The sequence below is a fragment of the Scyliorhinus torazame genome, chromosome 7 (assembly GCF_047496885.1).
Source record: "Scyliorhinus torazame isolate Kashiwa2021f chromosome 7, sScyTor2.1, whole genome shotgun sequence".
Classification (NCBI taxonomy): Eukaryota; Metazoa; Chordata; class Chondrichthyes; order Carcharhiniformes; family Scyliorhinidae; genus Scyliorhinus; species Scyliorhinus torazame.
Window position 1 is genome coordinate 174,080,073 of NC_092713.1, and position 24,711 is coordinate 174,104,783.

Consider the following 24,711-nt stretch of genomic DNA (forward strand, 5'->3'; position numbering starts at 1 on the left):
TATCAGGGCGTATTTATATAGTGTGAGACACTGCCCATATATCAGGGAGTATTCATACAGTGTGAGACACTGCCCGTATATCAGGGAGTATTTATACAGTGTGAGACACTGCCCGTATATCAGGGAGTATTTATACAGTGTCAGACACTGCCCATATATCAGGGAGTATTTATACAGTGTGAGACTCTGCCCGTATATCAGGGAGTATTTATACAGTGTCAGACACTGCCCATATATCAGGGAGTATTCATACAGTGTGAGACACTGCCCGTATATCAGGAAGTATTTATACAGTGTGAGACACTGCCCATATATCAGGGAGTATTTATACAGTGTCAGACACTGCCCGTATATCAGGGAGTATTTATACAGTGTGAGACACTGCCCATATATCAGGGAGTTTTTATACAGTGTCAGACACTGCCCACATATCAGGGAGTATTTATACAGTGTGAGACACTGCTCGTATATCAGGGAGTATTTATACAGTGTGAGACTCTGCCCGTATATCAGGGAGTATTTATACAGTGTGAGACACTGCCCGTATATCAGGGAGTATTCATACAGTGTCAGACACTGCCCGTATATCAGGGAGTATTTTTTGCAGTGTCAGACACTGCTCGTATATCAGGGAGTATTTATACAGGTTGAGACACTGCCCATATATCAGGGAGTATTTATACAGGTTGAGACACTGCCCATATATCAGGGAGTATTTATACAGTGTGAGACACTGCCCATATATCAGGGAGTATTTATACAGTGTGAGACACTGCCCATATATCAGGGAGTATTTATACAGGGTGAGACACTGCCCGTATATCAGGGAGTATTTATACAGGTTGAGACACTGCCCGTATATCAGGGAGTATTTATACAGTGTGAGACACTGCTCGTATATCAGGGAGTATTTATGAAGTGTGAGACACTGCCCGTATATCAGGGAGTATTCATACAGTGTCAGACACTGCTCGTATATCAGGGAGTATTTATACAGTGTCAGACACTGCCCGTATATCAGGGAGTATTTATATAGTGTGAGACACTGCTCGTATATCAGGGAGTATTTATAGAGTGTGAGACCCTGCTCGTATATCAGGGAGTAGTTATACAGGTTGAGACACTGCCCATATATCAGGGAATATTTATACAGGTTGAGACACTGCCCATATATCAGGGAGTACTTATACAGTGTGAGACACTGCCCGTATATCAGGGAGTATTTATACAGGTTGAGACACTGCCCAGATATCAGGGAGTATTTATACAGGTTGAGACACTGCCCATAGATCAGGGAGTATTTATACAGTGTGAGACACTGCCCGTATATCAGGGAGTATTTATACAGGTTGAGACACTGCCCATATACCAGGGAGTATTTATACAGTGTGAGACTCTGCCCGTATATCAGGGAGTATTTATACAGTGTGAGACACTGCCCGTATATCAGGGAGTATTCATACAGTGTCAGACACTGCTCGTATATCAGGGAGTATTTATACAGTGTGAGACACTGCTCGTATATCAGGGAGTAGTTATACAGGTTGAGACACTGCCCATATATCAGGGAGTATTTATACAGGTTGAGACACTGCTCGTATATCAGGGAGTAGTTATACAGGTTGAGACACTGCCCATATATCAGGGAGTAGTTATACAGGTTGAGACACTGCCCGTATATCAGGGTGTATTTATACAGTGTGAGACACTGCTCGTATATCAGGGAGTATTTATACAGTGTCTGACACTGCCCGTATATCAGGGAGTATTTATACAGTGTCAGACACTGCCCATATATCAGGGAGTATTTATACAGTGTGAGACACTGCCCATATATCAGGGAGTATTCATACAGTGTGAGACACTGCCCGTATATTAGGGAGTATTTATACAGTGTGAGACACTGCCCGTATATCAGGGAGTATTGATACAGTGTGAGACACTGCTCGTATATCAGGGAGTATTTATACAGTGTGAGACACTGCTCGTATATCAGGGAGTATTTATACAGTGTGAGACACTGCTCGTATATCAGGGAGTATTTATACAGGTTGAGACACTGCCCATATATCAGGGAGTATTTATACAGGTTGAGACACTACCCATATATCAGGGAGTATTTATACAGTGTGAGACACTGCCCGTATATCAGGGAGTATTTATACAGGTTGAGACACTGCCCATATATCAGGGAGTATTTATACAGGTTGAGACACTGCCCATATATCAGGGAGTATTTATGCAGTGTGAGACACTGCCCGTATATCAGGGAGTATTTATACAGGTTGAGACACTGCCCGTATATCAGGGAGTATTTATACAGTGTGAGACACTGCCCATATATCAGGGAGTATTTATACAGGTTGAGACACTGCCCGTATATCAGGGAGTATTTATACAGTGTGAGACACTGCTCGTATATCAGGGAGTATTTATACAGGTTGAGACACTGCCCATATATCAGGGAGTATTTATACAGGTTGAGACACTGCCGGTATATCAGGGAGTATTTATACAGTGTGAGACACTGCTCGTATATCAGGGAGTATTTATACAGGTTGAGACACAGCCCGTATATCAGGGAGTATTTATACAGTGTGAGACACTGCTCGTATATCAGGGAGTATTTATACAGTGTGAGACACTGCTCGTATATCAGGGAGTATTTATACAGGTTGAGACACTGCCCATATATCAGGGAGTATTTATACAGGTTGAGACACTGCCCGTATATCAGGGAGTATTTATACAGTGTGAGACACTGCTCGTATATCAGGGAGTATTTATACAGTGTGAGACACTGCTCGTATATCAGGGAGTATTTATACAGGTTGAGACACTGCCCGTATATCAGGGAGTATTTATACAGTGTGAGACACTGCTCGTATATCAGGGAGTATTTATACAGGTTGAGACACTGCCCATAGATCAGGGAGTGTTTATACAGTGTGAGACACTGCTCGTATATCAGGGAGTATTTATACAGTGTGAGACACTGCTCGTATATCAGGGAGTATTTATACAGGTTGAGACACTGCCCGTATATCAGGGAGTATTTATACAGTGTCAGACACTGCTCGTATATCAGGGAGTATTTATACAGGTTGAGACACTGCGCGTATATCAGGGAGTATTTATACAGTGTGAGACACTGCCCATATATCAGGGAGAATTTATACAGGTTGAGACACTGCCCATATATCAGGGAGTGTTTATACAGTGTCAGACACTGCTCGTATATCAGGGAGTATTCATACAGTGTGAGACACTGCCCGTATATCAGGGAGTATTTATACAGTGTGAGACACTGCCCATATATCAGAGAGTATTTATACAGGTTGAGACACTGCTCGTATATCAGGGAGTATTTATACAGGTTGAGACACTGCCCGTATATCAGGGAGTATTCATACAGTGTCAGACACTGCTCGTATATCAGGGAGTATTTATACAGGTTGAGACACTGCCCGTATATCAGGTAGTATTCATACAGTGTCAGAAACTGCTCGTATATCAGGGAGTATTTATACAGGTTGAGACACTGCCCGTATATCAGGGAGTATTCATACAGTGTCAGACACTGCTCGTATATCAGGGAGTATTTATACAGGTTGAGACACTGCCCGTATATCAGGGAGTATTTATACAGGTTGAGACACTGCCCGTATATCAGGGAGTATTTATACAGGTTGAGACACTGCCCGTATATCAGGGAGTATTCATACAGTGTCAGACACTGCCCGTACATCAAGGACACTGTGCTGGATTCTCCCATTTTTAGACTAAGTGCTGACGCCGGCGTGGGAACAGTGGCGTTTTATGCCCGAAAAAACGGAGCAAAACCTCCACCAATCCTCCGCCTGGTGGGGGGCAAGCAGGTACGCAGCGTAAAGCCCCCGGCTTTCGCTGTGGATACGGCCGGAGAATTGCCGAGTCCGTGGCCTGCAGCGGCCGCACCGTGCAACATGGCACCGGCGACGCACGGACCCCGCCTGCCAAATAGTGCGCAGCTTTGGCCAGGTTCGCCATCCCCGGGCCTCCCCCCACCAGTGCCCCCAGCCCCTGGCAAAGCCCCCCTGCTGCCACACTGGATTCCTGAAACGAAATAGCATGTGTGACCCATGCCATCAGGAACGCAGCCCATCGGGGGCGGAGCATCGGGGGAAGGCCTCAGGTGATGTCCTGAGGCCGTCCATACGGCGTGCGGCGTCGAGTATGCTGATTTGGAGGGGGTGGAGAATCGCAAAAGTGCCCCCCCCCCCCCACCGATTTCAGTGCCAACAGGGATCTCCGGCCGATCGCCAAACACGATTTCGGTGTCGGAGAATCCCGCCACCCCCCCCCGCCTCACGGCACAAAAGGGAAACCATTCAGCTCACTGTGTCTGTGCTGTACTCTGAAGAATCAATTCGCTAGGTGCAATCCCTCCCCACCGTACCTTTCCCCTGTGGCAACGAAATTGATTCCTTTTCAGATAATGATCTAATGCCCTCCTGAAATGCTCGATTGAACCGATCTCAATCACACTCTCAGACAGTGCATTCAGATATGAACCATTCACTGCATGAAAAACATTTTCCTCATGTTGCCTTTGCTTCTTTTGCCAATTACCTTAAATCTCTGATGTCTGGTTCTCAATACTTAGAACATAGAACGATACAGCACAGTACAGGCCCTTCGGCCCACGATGTTGCACCGAAACAAAAGCCATCTAACCTACACTATGCCATTATCATCCATATGCTTATCCAATAAACTTTTAAATGCCCTCAATGTTGGCGAGTTCACTACTGTTGCAGGTAGGGCATTCCACGGCCTCACTACGCTTTGCGGAAAGAACCTACCTCTGACCTCTGTCCTATATCTATTACCCCTCAGTTTAAAGCGATGTCCCCTCGTGCCAGCCATTTCCATCCGCGGGAGAAGCTCTCACTGTCCACCCTATCTAACCCCCTGATCATTTTGTATGCCTCTATTAAGTCTCCTCTTAACCTTCTTCTCTCCAACGAAAACAACCTCAAGTCCATCAGCCTTTCCTCATAAGATTTTCCCTCCATACCAGGCAACATCCTGGTAAATCTCCTCTGCACCCGCTCCAAAGCCTCCACGTCCTTCCTCTCATGCGGTGACCAGAACTGTACGCAATACTCCAAATGCGGCCGTACCAAAGTTTTGTACAGCTGCAACATGACCTCCTGACTCCGGAACTCAATCCCTCTACCAATAAAGGCCAACACTCCATAGGCCTTCTTCACAACCCTATCAACCTGGGTGGCAACTTTCAGGGATCTATGTACATGGACGCCTAGATCCCTCTGCTCATCCACACTTCCAAGAACTTTACCATTAGCCAAATATTCCGCATTCCTGTTATTCCTTCCAAAGTGAATCACCTCACACTTCTCTACATTAAACTCCATTTGCCACCTCTCAGCCCAGCTCTATGTCCCTCTGTAACCTGCTACATCCTTCCACACTGTCGACAACACCACCGACTTTAGTGTCGTCTGCAAATTTACTCACCCACCCTTCTTCGCCTTCCTCTAGGTCATTGATAAAAATGACAAACAGCAACGGCCCCAGAACAGATCCTTGTGGTACGCCACTTGTAACTGAACTCCATTCTGAACATTTCCCAGCAACCACCACCCTCGGTCTTCTTTCAGCTAGCCAATTTCTGATCCACATCTCTAAATCACCCTCAATCCCCAGCCTCCGTATTTTCTGCAATAGCCTACCGTGGGGAACCTTATCAAACGCTTTACTGAAATCCATATACACCACATCAACTGCTCTACCCTCGTCTACCTGCTCAGTCACCTTCTCAAAGAACTCAATAAAGTTTGTGAGGCATGGCCTACCCTTCACAAAGCCATGCTGACTATCCCTGATCGTATTATTCCTATCTAGATGATTATAAATCTTGTCTCTTATAATCCCCTCCAAGACTTTACCCACTACAGACGTGAGGCTCACCGGTCTATAGTTGCCGGGGTTGTCTCTGCTCCCCTTTTTGAACAAAGGGACCACATTTGCTATCCTCCAGTCCTCTGGCAATATTCCTGTAGCCAATGATGACATAAAAATCAAAGCCAAAGGTCCAGCAATCTCTTCCCTGGCCTCCCAGAGAATTCTAGGATAAATCCCGTCAGGCCCCGGGGACTTATCTATTTTCAGCCTGTCCAGAATTGCCAACACCTCTTCCCTACATACCTCAATGCCATCTATTCTAATAGCCTGGGTCTCAGCATTCTGCTCCACAACATTATCTTTTTCCTGAGTGAATACTGACGAAAAATATTCATTTAGTATCTCGCCTATCTCTTCAGACTCCACACACAACTTCCCATCCCTGTCCTTGACTGGTCCTACTCTTACCCTAGTCATTCGCTTATTCCTGACATACCTATAGAAAGCTTTTGGGTTTTCCTTGATCCTACCTGCCAAATACTTCTCATGTCCCCTCCTTGCTCGTCTTAGCTCTCTCTTTATATCCTTCCTCGCTACCTTGTAACTATCCATCGCCCCAACTGAAACTTCACACCTCATCTTCACATAGGCCTCCTTCTTCCTCTTAACAAGAGATTCCACTTCTTTGGTAAACCACGGTTCCCTCGCTCTACGCCTTCCTCCCTGCCTGACCGGTACATACTTATCAAGAACACGCAGTAGCTGATCCTTAAACAAGCTCCACTTATCCAGTGTGCCACACACATGCAGCCTACTTCTCCAACCTATCCCCCCCAAGTCACGTCTAATGGCATCATAATTGCCCTTCCCCCAGCTATAACTCTTGCCCTGCGGTGTATACTTATCCCTTTCCATCATTAACGTAAACGTCACCGAATTGTGGTCACTGTCCCCAAAGTGCTCTCCTATCTCCAAATCCAACACCTGGCCTGGTTCATTACCCAAAACCAGATCCAACGTGGCCTCGCCTCTTGTTGACCTGTCAACATATTGTGTCAGGAAACCCTCCTGCACACACTGTACAAAAACTGACCCATCTAATGTACTGGAACTATATCTTTTCCAGTCAATATTTGGAAAGTTAAAGTCTCCCATAATAACTACCCTGTTACTTTCGCTCTTATCCAGGCTCATCCTCGCCATCCTTTCCTCTACATCCCTAGAACTATTTGGAGGCCTATAGAAAACTCCCAACAGGGTGACCTCTCCTTTACTGCTTCTAACCTCAGCCCATACTACCTTGGAAGATGAGTCCCCATCTAGCATCCTCTCCGCCACCTTACTGCTCTTGACTAGCAGCGCCACACCTCCCCCTCTTTTGCCTCCTTCTCTGAGCTTACTAAAACACCTAAACCCCGGAACCTGCAACATCCATTCCTGTCCCTGCTCTATCCATGTCTCCGAAATGGCCACAACATCGAAGTCCCAGGTACGAACCCATGCTGCCAGTTCCCCTACCTTATTTTGTATACTCCTGGCATTGAAGTAGACACACTTCAAACCACCTACCTGAACACTGGCCCCCTCCTGCGATGTCAAATCTGTGCTCCTGACCTCTATACTCTCATTCTCCCGTACCCTAAAACTACAATCCAGGTTCCCATGCCCCTGCTGCATTAGTTTAAACCCCCCCCCCCCAAAGAGAACTAACAAATCTCCCCCCCCGGGATATTTGTGCCCCTCAGGTTCAGATGTAGACCATCCGGTCTGTAGAGGTCCCACCTTCCCCAGAAAGAGCCCCAGTTATCCAGAAATCTGAATCCCTCCCGCCTGCGCCATCCCTGCAGCCACGTGTTTAATTGCTCTCTCTCCCTATTCCTCATCTCATTATCACGTGGCACGGGCAACAACCCAGAGATAACAACTTTGTTTGTTCTAGTTCTGAGCTTCCATCCTAGCTCCCTGAAAGCCTGCCTGACATCCTTGTCCCCTTTCCTACCTATGTCGTTAGTGCCAATGTGGACCACGACTTGGGGCTGCTCCCCCTCCCCCTTAAGGACCCGGAAAACACGATCCGAGACATCACGTACCCTTGCACCTGGGAGGCAACATACCAAACGTGAGTCTCTCACGCTCCCACAAAATCTCCCATCTGTGCCCCTGACTATCGAGTCCCCAATTACTAATGCTCTGCTCCTCTCCCCGTTTCCCTTCTGAGCAACAGGGACAGACTCCTTGCCAGAGGCCCGTACCCCATGGCTTACCCCTGGTAAGTCGTCCCCCCCACAAGTATCCAAAGCGGTATACTTGTTTCTCAGGGGAACGACCGCAGGGGATCCCTGCACTGACTGCTTCTTCCCAGTCCCTCTTACAGTTACCCATCTATCTCCAATCTTTGGTGTAACTAATTCCCTAAAGCTGCTATCTATGACCCCCTCTGCCTCCCGAATGATCCGAAGTTCTTCCAACTCCAGCTCCAGTTCCCTAACTCGGTCTTGGAGGAGCTGGAGACGGCAGCACTTCCTGCAGGTAAAATCAGCAGGGACACTAACGGCATCCCTCACCTCAAACATCCTGCAGGAGGAACATTGCACTCCCTTCCCTGCCATCCCTCTAACCTTCTACCAAGATCTGGCTAACAACTAAATTTAAAAAAATAAAATAATAATAATACAATATGGTACTTACCTCACACCAATGGGTTTTATTATTAGGTTAGAGGAGGAGGGCGGGTGGGAGACACTACACGTTTAGTGTCTCGGGTTTCCTCTCCACCAGAATTTATTGGTGAGGGGAATTTACTTGTGATGGGAACAGTTCAGTTTCTCCCTATCTGCTCTTTCCCGATCCATCATCATTTTGAACCCCTCCATAAACCTCCTATCACTCCAAAGAAAAGTCAGAAGTTCTCCAACCTCTATACCTAACCAAAGTTCCTCATTGCTGGATCCAATCTTATGAATCTTTTCTGCACCTTCACATCCTTCCTTAAAGTATGGGTGCACAGAACTGACCGCAATAGTCCAATTGAACCAGTGTTTTATATGCTAGTTTATCATAAGTTCCTCACCCTTCTACTTTATGTCCCTATCACTCTGTGGACTCAGTCTGCAGCCGCCATGCCGGGTTCCTGAAAAAAAATAGCATATGTGACCCACGCCATTGGGAACACAGCCCATCGGGGGCGGAGCATCAGGGGAAGGCCTCAGGTGACGTCCTGAGGCCGTCTATACGGCGTGCGGTGTAGAGTATGCCGATTTGGGGGGGGTCTCGGATACTGTTTGCATTATTAACCACTCTCAGCATGTCCTGCCACCTTCAGGGGCTGTTTAGCACAGGGCTAAATCGCTGGCTTTGAAAGCAGACCAAGGCAGGCCAGCAGCACGGTTCAATTCCCGTAACAGCCTCCCCAAACAGGCGCCGGAATGTGGCGACTAGGGGCTTTTCACAGTAACTTCCTTTGAAGCCTACTTGTGACAATAAGCGATTTTCATTTTTTTTTTCATTTTCAATGACTTATGTACATATACATCCAGTGTCCTCTGCTCCACCACCCCCTTTAAAATTGTACCTTTTATTTTACATTCACTCTGAATTCTTTCAACAAAATGAATCACTTCATACTTCTCTGCACTGAACTTCATCTGACTTTTGTGGTTGTAGCTGGCAGATAATTTCAAGTGTGACACCTTCCAAAGGCGAATAGCTAGCTGACATGTTACCAACATTTATTCCGTGCCTGGATTTGAAAAATTTGGAATTATATTTCAGAAAGAGTGAATTTCAGGAGAGGGTACACAGCTCACTGAACATCACAAAAGTGTAACACTTACTGGAAGGTCATGGCTCCTGCCTGCAGGGTGCAGCGTGTGGGAGACTGCTCGTTCAGTTTGCGGAACAACTGTTTGGCCTGGCTCTGGTAATGCTGCAGGTCACGTCCAGACTAAAAGAAGCAAAATACGTGTTGAGCGATGACGGACACAGGAGATGTGATTTGAAGATGACTATGTTCATCTCTTCGGATTAGTTGTTTGAAGCACCATTCTTCCAACACACTACATTTTCCAATGTGCGAGCGCACAAATAAACGGAGCAAGAGAATTACCTGGTGTGTGACATCTTCATATTCTTTCCCCTTTCATAGTATGAGATTTTTGGCAATGTCTGGACAGCTATACACGAGTGAAGTATAGGTAGGTGGAGCTCCATCACTGCGGCAAACATTGGTGGAAGGTCACCATTTCATTGAAGAGCATAGGCGGATGAGGTAGAGGAGAAGGAGAAAGTGAAGTCGTTGATGGAGACTGGGGAGGAGTGAAGGAAATGGAAAAGATGAGGATGGAGTGAAGTGGAAGGAGGAAAGAGATAAAAGCAAGAATAGGAAAGAAGGGAAAAGGTAATTCAAGGAGAATGAGAGACTGGAGAGAGCTGGAGTTAAGGGTTGGAGAGGGGGACAATCACAGATTGAAAAGGGAAGGGAAGAATGAAGATAATAAAGGGCGAAGGGAGGGGGATGGGGTGAGGATGAAAGTGTAGACTCTATTGGTCAAATACTTCCCTCTGATACACTATTAATTATATATGTTCCTCTGATTCACTATTGATCATATATATTTCTCTGATTCATTGTTGACTGAAAGACAAAGTAGGCACTTGGATAAGAAATTGGCTTAGTTACAGGAAACTGAGAGTAGTGACCAAAGGTTGATTTTCAAATTGGAGGAAGATTTGTAGTAGAGTTCCCCAGGGGTCAGTGTTGGCACCCTTGCTCTTCCTGATATATATTAATGATCTAGACAGTGGTAAGCAGGGCATAATTTCAAAAATTGCAAATGATACAAAGATTGGAAGCATTGTCAAATGTGATGAGGTTAGTCTTGAACTTCAAAAGGATACAGACATATTGGTGGATTGGGCAGGCAAATGGAAGATGAAGTTCAATGCAGGTGATTTATTTTGGAAGGAAGAATGTGAAGAGACATTATAAAATCAAGGGAGAAACGCTAAAGGAGGTGCAGGAACAAAGGGACCTCAGTTTACATGTACATAATTCAGCAACGATGGCAGGACATATTGAGAGGGCAGTTAATAGAACACATGGTATCCTCGGTTTTATTATTAGACGTATTAAGGACAAGATGTTGAACACTAGTTGGGCCTCATCTGGAGACTGCATCCAGTTCTGGGCACCATATTTTAGGAAGAATGTGAAGGCATTGGAGAGAATGCAGACGAGATTCACAAGTATTATTCCAGCGATAAAGGGATATAACTATGAGGATAGATTAGAGAAGTTGGTCTGTTTTCCTCAGACAAAAGGAGGCTGAGAGGAGATTTGATAAAGGGATTCAAGATCCTGAGGGGTATGGACAGGGTAAAGTGAGAAACTGTTCCCACTCAAGAGAGCATCAAAAACTAGAGGGCACAGATTCAAAATAATGGGCAAAAAGGAGAAGTGATGCGAGGAGAAATGTTTTCACCCAGAGGGTGTTTGAAGTCTGTAACGAACATCCTGAGAGGATGGTGGAGATAGGTTAGATTGAGGTATTCAAAAGGAAATTAGATTTCCATCTGAAATGAAAGAGTGTGCAAGGTCACGGGGAGAAGGCAAGGGGAGTGGGACTGGATAGAATGCTCTTGCAGAGAGCTGGTAAAGACTTGGTGGGCTGAATGGCCTCCTTCTGCACTGTAAAAAGCCTGATTCGATCATACAAATTTCTCGAATTCACGATTGGATATACATCTTCCTGATTTTGTATTGATTAGATGTTTTTCTCTTTTCACTAATGATCAAATAGGTTTCTGATTCAGTATTGATTGTATATGTTCCTCTCTGAATCACTAATGATTATGTGCGCAATTCTCCAGAAAAATTTCTAAGTTCATTTTCAGGGCATGCTTTTCAGGGTGTTTCCTACCGACTCTGCTGACGAGTTCTCCACTGCTATTCAATGATACTTAGTCATTTTTTTGGGCCTTTGGGAGTTTCTCACTGGTGTAGCCCACACGTAGAATTTTTTTCAGCACTGGAAAGCTGAAGGCAGGGATCGGGCCGCCATTTTGAAAGGGAGTCCCGATCTGTAAGTGAGCTTGTGGGTCCCACATACCCCCCACCCTTGGGAAATGTAGGCACCCACACACCTGGGCACGACCCCACACCCCTAAGTGAGGGCATCCCGCTGTGGGATCCCTGGGGGCCCCCCGACTACAGCCCCCCCTCTCCCCCACCCGAAGCCCGCTTACAGCACCTTCTCCCTCCAGGACCCTCACCCGTCACCTCGCAGAAGGCCCTATGTACCTGCCTTGCATGCCTTTACCTTTCAAAGCCCCCCCCACCCTCCTTTCATGGGCAAAAGTTCACAAGATGTAGGAGCAGGATGAGGCCATGAGGCCCATTGGGTCTGCTCCGCCATTCTATCATGGCTGATATGTTCCTTATCTGTTACCTACAATGCTGCAGACCGAGAGCTGGGTTTCAAAACAGCCAGAGCATCTCTTCTCTAGACCACATGACCTTGGAGGGAGAGTAGGCAATTTAGCCTCCCGAGACTAAACACCTTCAATGTAATAATAAATAAATAAATAATCGTTATTGTCACAAGTAGGCTTACATTAACACTGCAATGAAGTTACTGTGAAAAGCCCCTAGTCGCCACATTCCGGCGCCTGTTCGGGATATAATCATGGCTGATCCCATCCTGGCCTCAGCTCTACTGTCCTGCCCGTTCTCTATAACCCTTCAACACATTACCAATTAGAAAACTGTCTAACTCCTCAAATTTACTCACTGTCCCTGCATTCACCGCACTCTGGGGTAGCGAATTCCAGATTCACAACTCTTTGGGAGAAGTAGTTTCTCCTCAAATCTGTTTTAAATTTACTACCTCTTATTCGAAGATTATGACCTCCGTTTTAGAATGCCCCACAAGAGGAAGCATCTGCTCCACACCTACTTTATCCATACCTTTTAGCATCTTGTATATCTCGATTTGATCTCCCCTCATTTTTTTAACCTCTAGAGAGTATAGGCCTAAACTGTTCAATCTCTCCTCATACAACAAACCCCTCATCTCCGGAATCAATCTAGTGAACCTCCTCTGAACTGCCCCCAAAGCCACTACATTTTTCCTCAAATAAGGGGACCAAAACTGTGCACAATACTCCAGGTGCGGTCTTACCAATGCCTTGTATAGTTGCAACAACACTTCTTTACCTTTATACTCAATTCCTTTTGCTATAGATGACAACATCCCTGGTTCGATTCCGACTTGGGTCACTGTCTGTGCGGAGTCTGCACGTTCTCCCCGTGTCTGCGTGGGTTTCCTCCGGGTGCTCCGGTTTCCTCCCACAGTCCAAAGATGTGCAGGTTAGGTGGATTGGCCATGATAAATTGCCCTTAGTGTCCAAAATTGCCCTTAGTGTTGGGTGGGGTTGCTGGGTTGTGGGGATAGGGTGGAGGTGTTGACCTTGGGTAGGGTGCTCTTTCCAAGAGTCGATGCAGACTCGATGGGCCGGGTGGCCTCCTTCTGCACTGTAAATTCTATGATAATCTACGATTAATCTAGGACAGAGGTTCGGCACAACATCGTGGGCCGAAGGGCCTGTTCTGTGCTGTATTTTTCTATGTCTATGTTTAAATATTCCATTTACATGGTCCCCCTCGGCCCCTGACCCTTGGCACTGTCACCCTTTCACCCAGGCAGTGCTCCTGCCAGCTTGGCAGTACCACCAGGCACCTTGGCCGTGCCACCCTGCACTGACACTGACCGGCCAGGGGTTTCCGTTGGCCCAAGAGACCTTGCCCGGGTGCCGTTCCGCCTGGTCCACATTTGTGGGTCAGCTTTGATCAGCGCCCGCTGCAACCTCCCTGAGGAGGCCGGAGAATGGATGGAAGCAGGAGTATCCCGGGTAAGTAGGTCTTAGTTGGTTTCCGACCTACTTTTATGAGCACTATTTGGACCCGTCCCTTTTAGGAAGAGTTCCGATTCCGCCACCTCATGGGACTTGGGTGAATCCCGCGAGGCACGGAGGCTGCCAGGAAGCCCGCAGGCGGCCTGTCCCGGGATTCTCCGGCTGCCTGGTGCTCTCGCTCAAACGCAACACAGCAAGAGAATCGCGCACTATAGATGTTTCTCTCTGATTCACTATCGATTATATGTTTCTCTCTGAATCGTTAATGATGATTATATGTGTTTCTCTCTGAATCACTGATACTTGTTCCTCTCTGAATCACTAACGATTATATAGGTTTCTGAATCACGAACGATTATATATGCTTCTCTCTGAATCACTAATGATTATGTTTCTGAATCACTAATAACTGTATATGTAAAGGCATTTGATACAATGTCACAACAGACGTGTGAGAAAAATTATAGCTTATGGAATAAAAAGGACAATAGCAATGGATACAAAATTGGTTGACTAAGGGGATGCAGTGAGTAATAGTCAATGGATATTTTCAGGCCAGAAGAACGTTTGTAGTGGTGTTGGAATGGGTCCCTTGCTTTTCCTGATGTTGAGTCCCTTTCTTTTCCTGATGTATTTTAATGGCTCCCCCGCAGGTCCCAGTATTTAGAGCATTTTGCCCTTTTTTCTGAGGAATGTCCTGGCTTTAACCTAACAGTCCGACAGGGTAAGCAGAGTCTAATCGGGGATCATAGAATTTACAGTGCAGAAGGAGGCCATTCGGCCCATCGAGTCTGCACCAGCCCCTGAACATGCATCCTGCCTAAGCCCATACCTCCACCCTATTCCTGTAACTCAGCAACCCCACCTAATCTTTGGACACTAAGGGGCATTTTAGTTTGACCAATCCACCCAACCTGTACATCATTGGACTGTGGGAGGAAACCGGAACACCCAGAGGAAACCCACGCAGACACGGGGAAAACGTGCAGACTCCGCACAGACAGACAGACGGACAAGCTGGGTATCGAACCCGCGTCCCTGGCGCTGTGAAGCAACGGTGCTAACCACTGTGCTACCGTATGTCGAGGCCGGCGTTGAAAAAAGGCGGAGGGAAATCTACAGATTCGGCAAAGATGGCGGGGGAAGCGGCCACGCCAATCACCCTGTGGGGAAATGGACAAGCGATTCAAGGGTCATGACCAAGAAATGAGGGTGTCATTTAAAGCTATGGCGGAAAAGGCTTTGGAACTGATTGGGGAACAGTTTGGCAGGTGACCAAGATGGCGAAGTTGAAAGGCATGGAGGAGGCCTTGTCTCAGCACGAGGACTGACTTGCATAGTTGGAAGTTGAAATGGTGCTTGTCGGCGATAGAAATAAGGGCCTCAAGGCAAAACTAGATGACATGGAGAACAGGCCCAGGCATGAACCCGAGACTGGTAGGTCCGTCGGAGTCGAGGGCTCAAGGCCAACCGAGTACTCTGTGAAGTTTTCTCAGCTTGTGGGCGGAGATGAGGTGTTTACTGCGCCAGAGCTGGATAGGGCACACCGGCCATGATACGGAAGCCGAGACCAAATGAGCCATTTGTGCAGTGATCATTCAGTTCCGCAGTTTCCAAAGGAAGAAGCGGGCCTGTAGTGGGCCAAGAAATGCCGGAGTATTGATTGGGATAGTAACATCGTCAGACTTTATCAGGACATCGGCACTGAGCTAGCAAGGCGACAGGTGGCCTTTAATAAGGTGAAGACAGTCCTGTACAACCAGGAGTGCGGTTTGGGGTAGTGTACCCAGCAAAGCTGAGAGTCACGTTTGACTCAAATGATTTTTACTTCGAAACTCCGGAGCAGGCGGAAATCTTCATCAGAGATCATGGACTTGGCACAGTTTGAGGGGTGTAGGTGGGCTGTTTGGTGTTTTATTATTTATGTTCATTTGATACAAGTTGGGTTGGGGTAATGGTAGAGATAGTTAGATGGGGGGGTATATCCACTGTTCTGTTTTCATGTTTATTCTCTTTTTTGGGCTCAGTAGTTGTCGGGACAGTGGGGGATGTTTTTTTCTTCTCCACATGGGGTAGGCTTTTGATTAATATGGTTGGGGTTAAGGACCATGGGGGAGGGGTGAGCTGGGGCAGGAGCAAAGGCGTTGGTTAAGGAATAGGTGGGACCTTGGTGGTGGTGGTGGGGGGGGCCTTGCTTGCATTTGGAAGTAGGCTAGTCAACAGAAGTTAAAGTGGGGGATGGAGCTTGTTGGGTTAAGTTAGGCCTGATGGGTCTTGCTGAAGTTGTACGAGACATTAGTAAGGCCACACTTGGAATACTGTGTACAGTTCTGGACACCCGATTATAGAAAGGATATTATTAAACAAGAAAGAGTGCAGAAAAGATTTACTAGGATGCTACCGACCTTGATGGTTTGAGATATAAGGAGAGGCTGGATAGACTGGGACTTTTTTCCCTGGAGCGTAGAAGGCTTAGGGATGATCTTACAGAGGTTTATAAAATTATATGGGGTGTAGATAAGGTCAACATCTTTTGCCAAAGGAGGGGAAGTCTAAAACTAGAGGGCATAGGTTTAAGGTGAGAGATACAAAAGGATACAAAAGGATCCAGAGGGGCAACTGTTTCACACAGAGGGTGGTGAGTGTCTGGAACGAGGAACGAGCTGCCAGATGCAGTAGTCGAGGCGGGTACAATTTTGTCTTTTAAAAGGCACTTAGACAGTTATATGGGTGAGATGGGTTTAAAGGGATAGGGCCAAATGCGGGCAATTAGGACTGGCCTAGTGATTAAAAACTGGGCGGCATGACCAAGTAATGCCGGTGGGCCTGTTTTCATGCTGTAAATGTCGATGACTCGATGACTCTAAGATTTGGGGGGGCGGTGGAGTGATTGGTGGAGGCAGCAGGCTGTCTGCCAACTGGGGGGGAAGGGACGGGGGGGGGGGGGGGAAACTAACAGTGACCAGGAACATTTCTTTGTTCCACCATTTGGGTGGGGCAGGTTGCCATCTTAGGTGGGCCTGTGGCCTGAGAATCATCGGTGAAGCTATGGTCTATCGTAGTGGTAATAGCTGACAAGAGGTTGATGGAGGGGGTGGGAGACCCCCGACAAGGGTGGACTGTGCAGGGCCTGGGGGGGCCCAGTTAAAAGAACACAGGTTTTTGCTCATTTAGAGTCTGGGGGCTGACATGATGCTTCTCCAGGAGACCCACGTGCACGAACGGGATCAGGTGCGTCATCGGAAGGCTTGGATGAGCCAAGTTGTCCACTATGGGTTCGACAGCAGGGCCACGAGGGATGGCGATTCTCATTAATAAAAGGTTCCGGTTTTGTTGTTCAGAGAAGGTAACAGCAGATGCGGGCGGGCGCTATGTTATAGTAATGGGGATATTAGAAGAGAAACAGGTGGTGTTGGTGAATGTATATGCCCCAAACTGGGATGATACAATATTCATGAAGCAGTTGTTGGCAACGATGCCAGATGGAGACACCCATCAACTTATTATGGGTGGGGATATGAACTGTGTGCTAGACCTGAGGGTGTGCTCCTCTAAGCCAAGGTTGTTTGTCCCACGGAGTATGGCTAAGGTTTTAATTGCATTTTTGTAGAAAATGGGGGGGGGGGGGGGGGGGGGAGCATCTGGGGGAGAAAGAGTTTTTGTTTTTCTCCTCAGTACATGTGTTCTCCAGGATTGACTACTTTGTCGTGAGCCAGGTGCTGTTAGCAAGGGTAAAGAAGTTGGTGTACTCGATGGTTATTTCTGACCATGCCCCACATTGGGTGGATCTGGAGTTGGAGTTAGGCGGGGGCGTCACGAGGGGTGGCGCTTAGGTGTAGGTCTACTAGCGGACCTGGGGTCCTGTGTAAGGATCTCCAGGGCTATCCAGGATTATAGCTTGAATAATAATAATGGGGAGGTCTAAACCTCAATACAATGGGAGGTGCTGAAGGTTGTAATCGGGGAGATATTATATCTTTTAAGGCACATGTTTACGCGGAGGCAAGGAGGGAGCGGGAAAAACTGGTGGATGATATCATAGAGGTAGATCGCAGATAATATGCAAGCAGTCCATCCCCAGAATTACTAGTGGATAGGAAAAAACTGCAAATGCAATTCGATTTAATCTCCACAGATGGGGCGGTGCAAGAGTTGAGGGGGCAATTTACGAATATGGAGAGAAGGCAAGTCGGCTCCTGGCATTTCAACTGAGAAAAGGGGAGGCTGAGAGAGAGTTTGTCCAGATTAGAGCGCTGGTTTCGGCTCAGATGGTGAATGGGGCTTTTAGAGCCTTTTATGAGGAGTTATACGAGTCGAACTGCCTCGGGATGAGAGGGGTATGGTGGAAATTATGGGGGCGTTTTCCAAAGTGGGGGAGGAGTTGTAGGTGAATTAGACGCTCCATTGGAGTTGGAGGAACTCAAGGAGGCGCTGAAGTTGGTGCAGTCGGGGAAGGCACCGACTCCCGATGCAGTTTTATAAATAATTTGTAGATCAGCTGGACCCTCTGTTGTTGGGGATGTTCAGGGATTCCTTTAAGAGAGGTGCCTTGCCACAGTCGCTAGGGCAGGTGTCGATTTCTCTGCTCCTGAAGGAAGACAAAACCCCCACAGACTGCAGGTCAAATCGTCCGAGCTCCCTGTTAAATGTGAATGAAGCTTCGAGCTAAGGTGTTGGCGTTGAGACCGGAGTCTTGTCTCCTGGAGGTGGTGGGAAAAGACCAAACGGGATTTGCAAAGTGGATGGGGAGGGGGTGGGGTTTGATGGCAAATGTGAGACAATTGTTGAATGTGGTTCTTACTCCTGGGGAGGGTCTGGTTCTGGGACCATTGGTTTTGCTTGATGCAGAAAATACGATTGACCGAGTAGAGTGGGACTACCTGTTCGCGATACTAGAGAAATTTGGGTTTGGACCTAGCTTCATACCGTGGGTGCGGCTGTTGTATGCGGCCCCATTTGCCAGTTTTTGCACAAACAAAGTGACTTCTGAGCCCTTCTGTCTATGCCAGAGTACTGGGTAGGGATGTCCGATGTCTCCTTTGTTATTATGTTGGCAATAGTAACTGGCCATGGTGCTGAGGGCTTTGAAAGCTTGGGGAGGAATAGTTAGAAGAGGGGTGGAGCATAAGAGTCTCGGGATCTCGCTGTATGCCGATGATTTGCTATTGTATGTTAGGGATCCGGAGGTGTCAGTGGGAAATATTATGGGGATATTGCAGCACTTTGGGGTCTTTTCTGGCTGTAAGCTAAATATAGAAAAGAGCGAGTACTTTGTGGTGGGGGCACCGGGCCCACTTTTCCCAACCAGCTGAACTTCGGACCTACGCCAGCTGACCTTGGCAACCCATGCTGGCCAACCTTCATACCCCACGCCGGCCGAACTTGGCAACCTATGCTAGCCAACCTTCATACCCCACGCCGGCCGACCATCGCAACCCACGCAGGCTGATCTTCGCATCCCACGCGGCTGACCTTCGCAACCCATGCCGTCCGACCTTCGCAACCCACGCCGGCCAACCTTTGCAACCCATGCCGTCTGACCTTCGCAACCTACGCCGGCCGACCATCGCAACCCACGCAGGCTGATCTTCGAATCCCACGCCGGCTGACCATCGCAACCCATGCCAGCCGACCTTCGCAACCCATGCCAACCGACTTTCGCAACCCACGCCGGCGAGCATTTGTCCTCGAACGCGCCATGCTTAGTCTCAAATGCCTTTGAAGTTTTGAGGGTTTAAAACTTTAATTTGCCAGTATCTCCCTGCACATAACACACATGGGCTTTGCATTCTGATTTGCATTGGCAGAATTAATAAAGCTATACTTCAAGAAATCATCTTTATACTAATTTCTTCCTGATATAAATTTCTTCTTAATGGGATGTTCACCAGAGACCCTGGAGCTCACACCACCATTGCTTTGTCTGCTGTAGATTCTCCTGCACAGCTCTCTCCAGTAGATTTAGTTGTGAGATCCTGGGCTGTTTGTGTCCTGGCCCTCACTTCCTTATTACGAAACGGTCCATTTTAAATTCTTCAGTCTTGTTGCTTACTTGCTGCTAACAAAATGGAGGAATCTCTCATCAGTGATTTCGCACCCTGAGCACATGACATCAGTCTACAGGGCGTGTGTCCTGCTCTCTGCCGCCGCTTCTGACGGGAAGACTCCATCGATTCTTTAAAAATCTGCTCCTGGGGCAGCGTGTTGACATCCGGAGGAGATGTGCCCCGCTGGGCTCCGGGCCCGCGCACTGCTACATCTGACTGAGGGGCATGCATCCGCGGGACGGCCAGCATACTTGAAAGCCGGTTGTGGCCCACATTTTTTAAAGCCGATCGCGGTCATTGGGCACTTCTTCCCACGATTGGGAACGCCGCAACCAATCGCTCCACGACCCAGGTCGCGATCCTGAGTTTGAAAATGACATGCTTAGGGGGTTACCTTTCCGGTTAGCAGTTAATTTTCAGCATCTGAAGGTCCAGATTGCAAGGGACTGGGAGAATCTCAGTCTATATACAAATCTGATGGGAAAGGTCAAGGTGGACCTGCAAAGATGGGTCGGTCTCCCACTATCCCTGGTGGGCTGAATACAATAGGCTATGATAATACCTTGCCGAGATTTTAATTTTTATTTCAGTGCCTGCCAGTGTTCCTGCCCAAGGCGTTGTTAGAGAGAATGACTGACTTATGACTAGCTTTATATACCAGCGGATGGTGGGGGAGGAGGCGTGCTCTGCTGAGGGAGTGAAGGCAAAGTGGGTAGAACTAGTGCCAATTTTGGAGGAGGAGGATTGGAGTGAGATGTTGAGGAGGATAAATGTGACTTTGTCCTGTGCTAGGCTGAGTCTCATTCTGCTAAAAATAGTGCTTTGAGCACACCTGACGAAGGCTAGAATGAGCCGGTCTTTCGATGTGGCGGTGGATAAAGCAGTCGATGTTCAAGGGGGCCGGCATACCATGCGCACATGTTCCGATCGTGCTCAAAACTGGTGGGATTCTGGAGGTCCTTTTTGATGCCATGTCAGCAGTCTTAAACATTGGTTTGGAGCCTTGTCCACTGGTGGTGATTTTTGGGGTTTCGGATGTGCTGGAGCTCCAGGTGGAGGTGGGGGCAGACGTTCTGGCCTTTGCCTCGCTTGTGGCAAGGAGGTGGATCCTCTTAGGCTGGAGGTCAACTGCACCGCCAAGCGCCTCGCTGTGGCTGGGTGACCCTATGGAGCTTTTGCACCTTGACAAGGTCATGTTCACCGTGAGAGGGTTGGTGGATGTAATTTAGAGTAGATGGCAACCGTTTATAACGTACTTTAAAGATGTGGTCACTGTTAGCTGTTGGGGATAGGGTGGGTGGAAGGGGTTTAGTTTATATCGTTGCGGGGAGGGGGGGGGGGGTTATTACTGTCATTGTGTTATTGCTTAGTTTTAGTAAACTTTGTATAAAAATTGTTAAATTCTCAATAAAAATATTTCCCCCCAAAATATTAATGATCTAGATCACGGTTTTCAAACTGCGGGTCACGGGCGGGTGGTGGAGCGATTGTCGCGGCGTCCCGATCACAGAAGCACCCAAAATCTGCAACTGGCTTTTAAATTGAGAAGGCCAGCTACGGCCAGCTGTTAAACTCAAACAATGCAGTATTCCAGCCATAAGCAGCGGCAGAGAGCAGGGCACGCGCCTGGCAGGTACACTGGTGTCATGCAGCCTGTACTTCCGTGTCTTTGGTGCGAAATCACGGAGGAGAGATTTCTCCATTTTCGAGCTGCCAGCAAGCATGACAACAAAGACAGAAGATGGATCGTTTTAAACGGATAAAAAACTGAAATCGGGAACAAATATAATAATAATAGCTTACTGACACAAGTAGGCTTCAATGAAGTTACTGTGAAAAGCCCCAAAGTAGTGTAACGGTGATTTTTTGAGGTATGACTTTGTTAATTGTGCCAATGCAAATCATGATGCAAAGCTCATGTGTGTTATATGCAGGGACATACTGGCAATTCCAGCCTCGGGTGATTGTCTGTGTGGAGTTTGCACTTCCTCCCCGTGACTGCGTGGGTTTCCTCCGGGTGCTCCGGTTCTTCCCACAGTCCAAAGATGTGCAGCTTAGGTGGACTGGCCACACTAAATTGCCCCTTAGTGTCCAAAAAGGTTAGGTGGGGTTACTGAGTTATGGGGATAGGGTGGAGGCGTGGACTTAAGTGGGGTGCTTTTTCCAAAGGGCAGTGCGTACTCGATGGGCCGAATGGCCTCCTTCTGCACTGTAAATTCTATGATAAAAGGAAGTTTAAAACCCTCAAAACCTCAAAGGCATTTGAAGATTAAGCATGATGAGTTTGAGAACAACCCTCTTGATGTTTTTTCAAAGGATGCAGCAAGAACTTACATCATCAGCTGAAGTCCTTAGCAGAAATGTAACACAGAATGACAAAGCAAGTGAGATTGTGAGGACCAAGCAGGTTCACTTGCCACATTAAAGTCAGCCCCGGTGTGGGGTGCAACGGTCGGGTCCCGGCACAGGGCGCAAAGATTAGCCCCGGCACGGGGCGCAAATGGTTGATTCCTGGTGCAGGACGCAAAGGTCGGTCCCCGGTGCAGGGCGCAAAGGTCGGTCCCCGGTGCGGGGCGCAAAGGTCGGTCCCCGGTGCGGGGCGTAAAGGTCGGTCCCCAGTGCGGGGTGCAAAGATCGGCCGTTTGGTAAAAGTGAGTCCCGGGGAAAGAAAATTGTAAAAGTTTGATCTGGGGACAATTTCAAAGTTTTTGCAGATGATACAAAACTGTGAAGAGACAATGTAGGACTTCAAAAGGACTACCAAGTTGATGGAGAGGGCAGGTAGGTGGCAGCTGAAGTTCAAGTGTGAGGTAATGCACTTTGGTAGGAAGAATATGATAAGACAATATAAAACAAGGGGTAAAATTCTTAAAGGGGTGCATGAGCAGAGAGTCCTGGGTGTGTGTGTGTATACAGATCATTGAAGGTGGCACGACAGGTGGAGGGAGCAGTTAATAATCCAGATGGTATTCTGGACTTTATTACTAGGGGCACAGAGTACAAGAGCAAGGAGGTTATGCTGAACTTATACAGGACACTAGTTAGACTTCAGAGGAATGGCAGGGAAGGGAGTGCAATGTTCCTCCTGCAGGATGTTTGAGGTGAGGGATGCAGTTAGTGTCCCTGCTGATTTTACCTGCAGGAAGTGCTGCCATCTCCAGCTCCTCCAAGACCGAGTTAGGGAACTGGAGCTGGAGTTGGAAGAACTTTGGATCATTCGGGAGGCAGAAGGGGTCATAGATAGCAGCTTCAGGGAATTAGTTACACCAAAGATTGGAGATAGGTGGGTAACTGGAAGAGGGACTGGGAAAAAGCAATCAGTGCAGGGATCCCCTGCGGTCGTTCCCCTGAGAAACAAGTATACCGCTTTGGATACTTGTGGGGGGGGATGACTTACCAGGGGTAAGCCATGGGGTACGGGCCTCTGGCACGGAGTCTGTCCCTGTTGCTCAGAAGGGAAGGGGGGAGAGGAGCAGAGCATTAGTAATTGGGGACTCTATAGTCAGGGGCACAGATAGGAGATTTTGTGGGAGCGTGAGAGACTCACGTTTGGTATGTTGCCTCCCAGGTGCAAGGGTACGTGATGTCTCGGATCGTGTTTTCCGGGTCCTTAGGGGGGAGGGGGAGCAGCCCCAAGTCGTGGTCCACATTGGCACTAACGACATAGGTAGAAAAGGGGACAAGGATGTCAGGCAGGCTTTCAGGGAGCTAGGATGGAAGCTCAGAACTAGAACAAACAGAGTTGTTATCTCTGGGTTGTTGCCCGTGCCACGTGAGAGTGAGATGAGGAATAGGGAGAGAGAGCATTTAAACACGTGGCTACAGGGATGGTGCAGGCGGGAGGGATTCAGATTTCTGGATAACTGGGGCTCTTTCTGGGGAAGGTGGGACCTCTACAGACAGGATGGTCTACATCTGAACCTGAGGGGCACAAATATCCTGGGGGGGGGAGATTTGTTAGTGCTCTTTGGGGGGGTTTAAACTAATGCAGCAGGGGCATGGGAACCTGGATTGTAGTTTTAGGGTAAGGGAGAATGAGAGTACAGAGGTCAGGAGCACAGATTTGACGTCGCAGGAGGGGGCCAGTGTTCAGGTAGATGGTTTGAAGTGTGTCTACTTCAATGCCAGGAGTATACGAAACAAGGTAGGGGAACTGGCAGCATGGGTTGGTACCTGGGACTTCGATGTTGTGGCCATTTCGGAGACATGAATAGAGCAGGGACAGGAATGGATGTTGCAGGTTCCGGGGTTTAGGTGTTTTAGTAAGCTCAGAGAAGGAGGCAAAAGAGGGGGAGGTGTGGCGCTGCTAGTCAAGAGCAGTATTACGGTGGCGGAGAGGATGCTAGATGGGGACTCTTCTTCCGAGGTAGTATGGGCTGAAGTTAGAAACAGGAAAGGAGAGGTCACCCTGTTGGGAGTTTTTTTATAGGCCTCCTAATAGTTCTAGGGATGTAGAGGAAAGGATGGCAAAGATGATTCTGGATAAGAGCGAAAGTAACAGGGTAGTTATTATGGGAGACTTTAACTTTCCAAATATTGACTGGAAAAGATATAGTTCGAGTACAATAGACGGGTTGTTTTTTGTACAGTGTGTGCAGGAGGGTTTCCTGAAACAATATGTTGACAGGCCAACAAGAGGCGAGGCCACATTGGATTTGGTTTTGGGTAATGAACCAGGCCAGGAGTTGGATTTGGAGGTAGGAGAGCACTTTGGGGACAGTGACCACAATTCGGTGACGTTTACGTTAATGATGGAAAGGGATAAGTATACACCACAGGGCAAGAGTTATAGCTGGGGGAAGGGCAATTATGATGCCATTAGACGTGACTTGGGGGGGATAAG

The 24,711-nt window shown here is 47.8% G+C and overlaps 1 protein-coding gene across 1 annotated transcript in view; it reads right to left on the bottom strand.

Annotated features, from left to right (window-relative positions):
• LOC140426714 (vesicle-trafficking protein SEC22b) overlaps nucleotides 1-24,711 on the bottom strand; it is a 113,546-nt gene that overhangs the window by 63,460 nt on the left and 25,375 nt on the right. Inside the window, exon 2 of the mRNA XM_072511806.1 lies at nucleotides 9,744-9,853. Coding sequence (XP_072367907.1) covers nucleotides 9,744-9,853 — 110 coding nt within the window. The remainder of the gene's footprint in view (nucleotides 1-9,743; nucleotides 9,854-24,711) is intronic.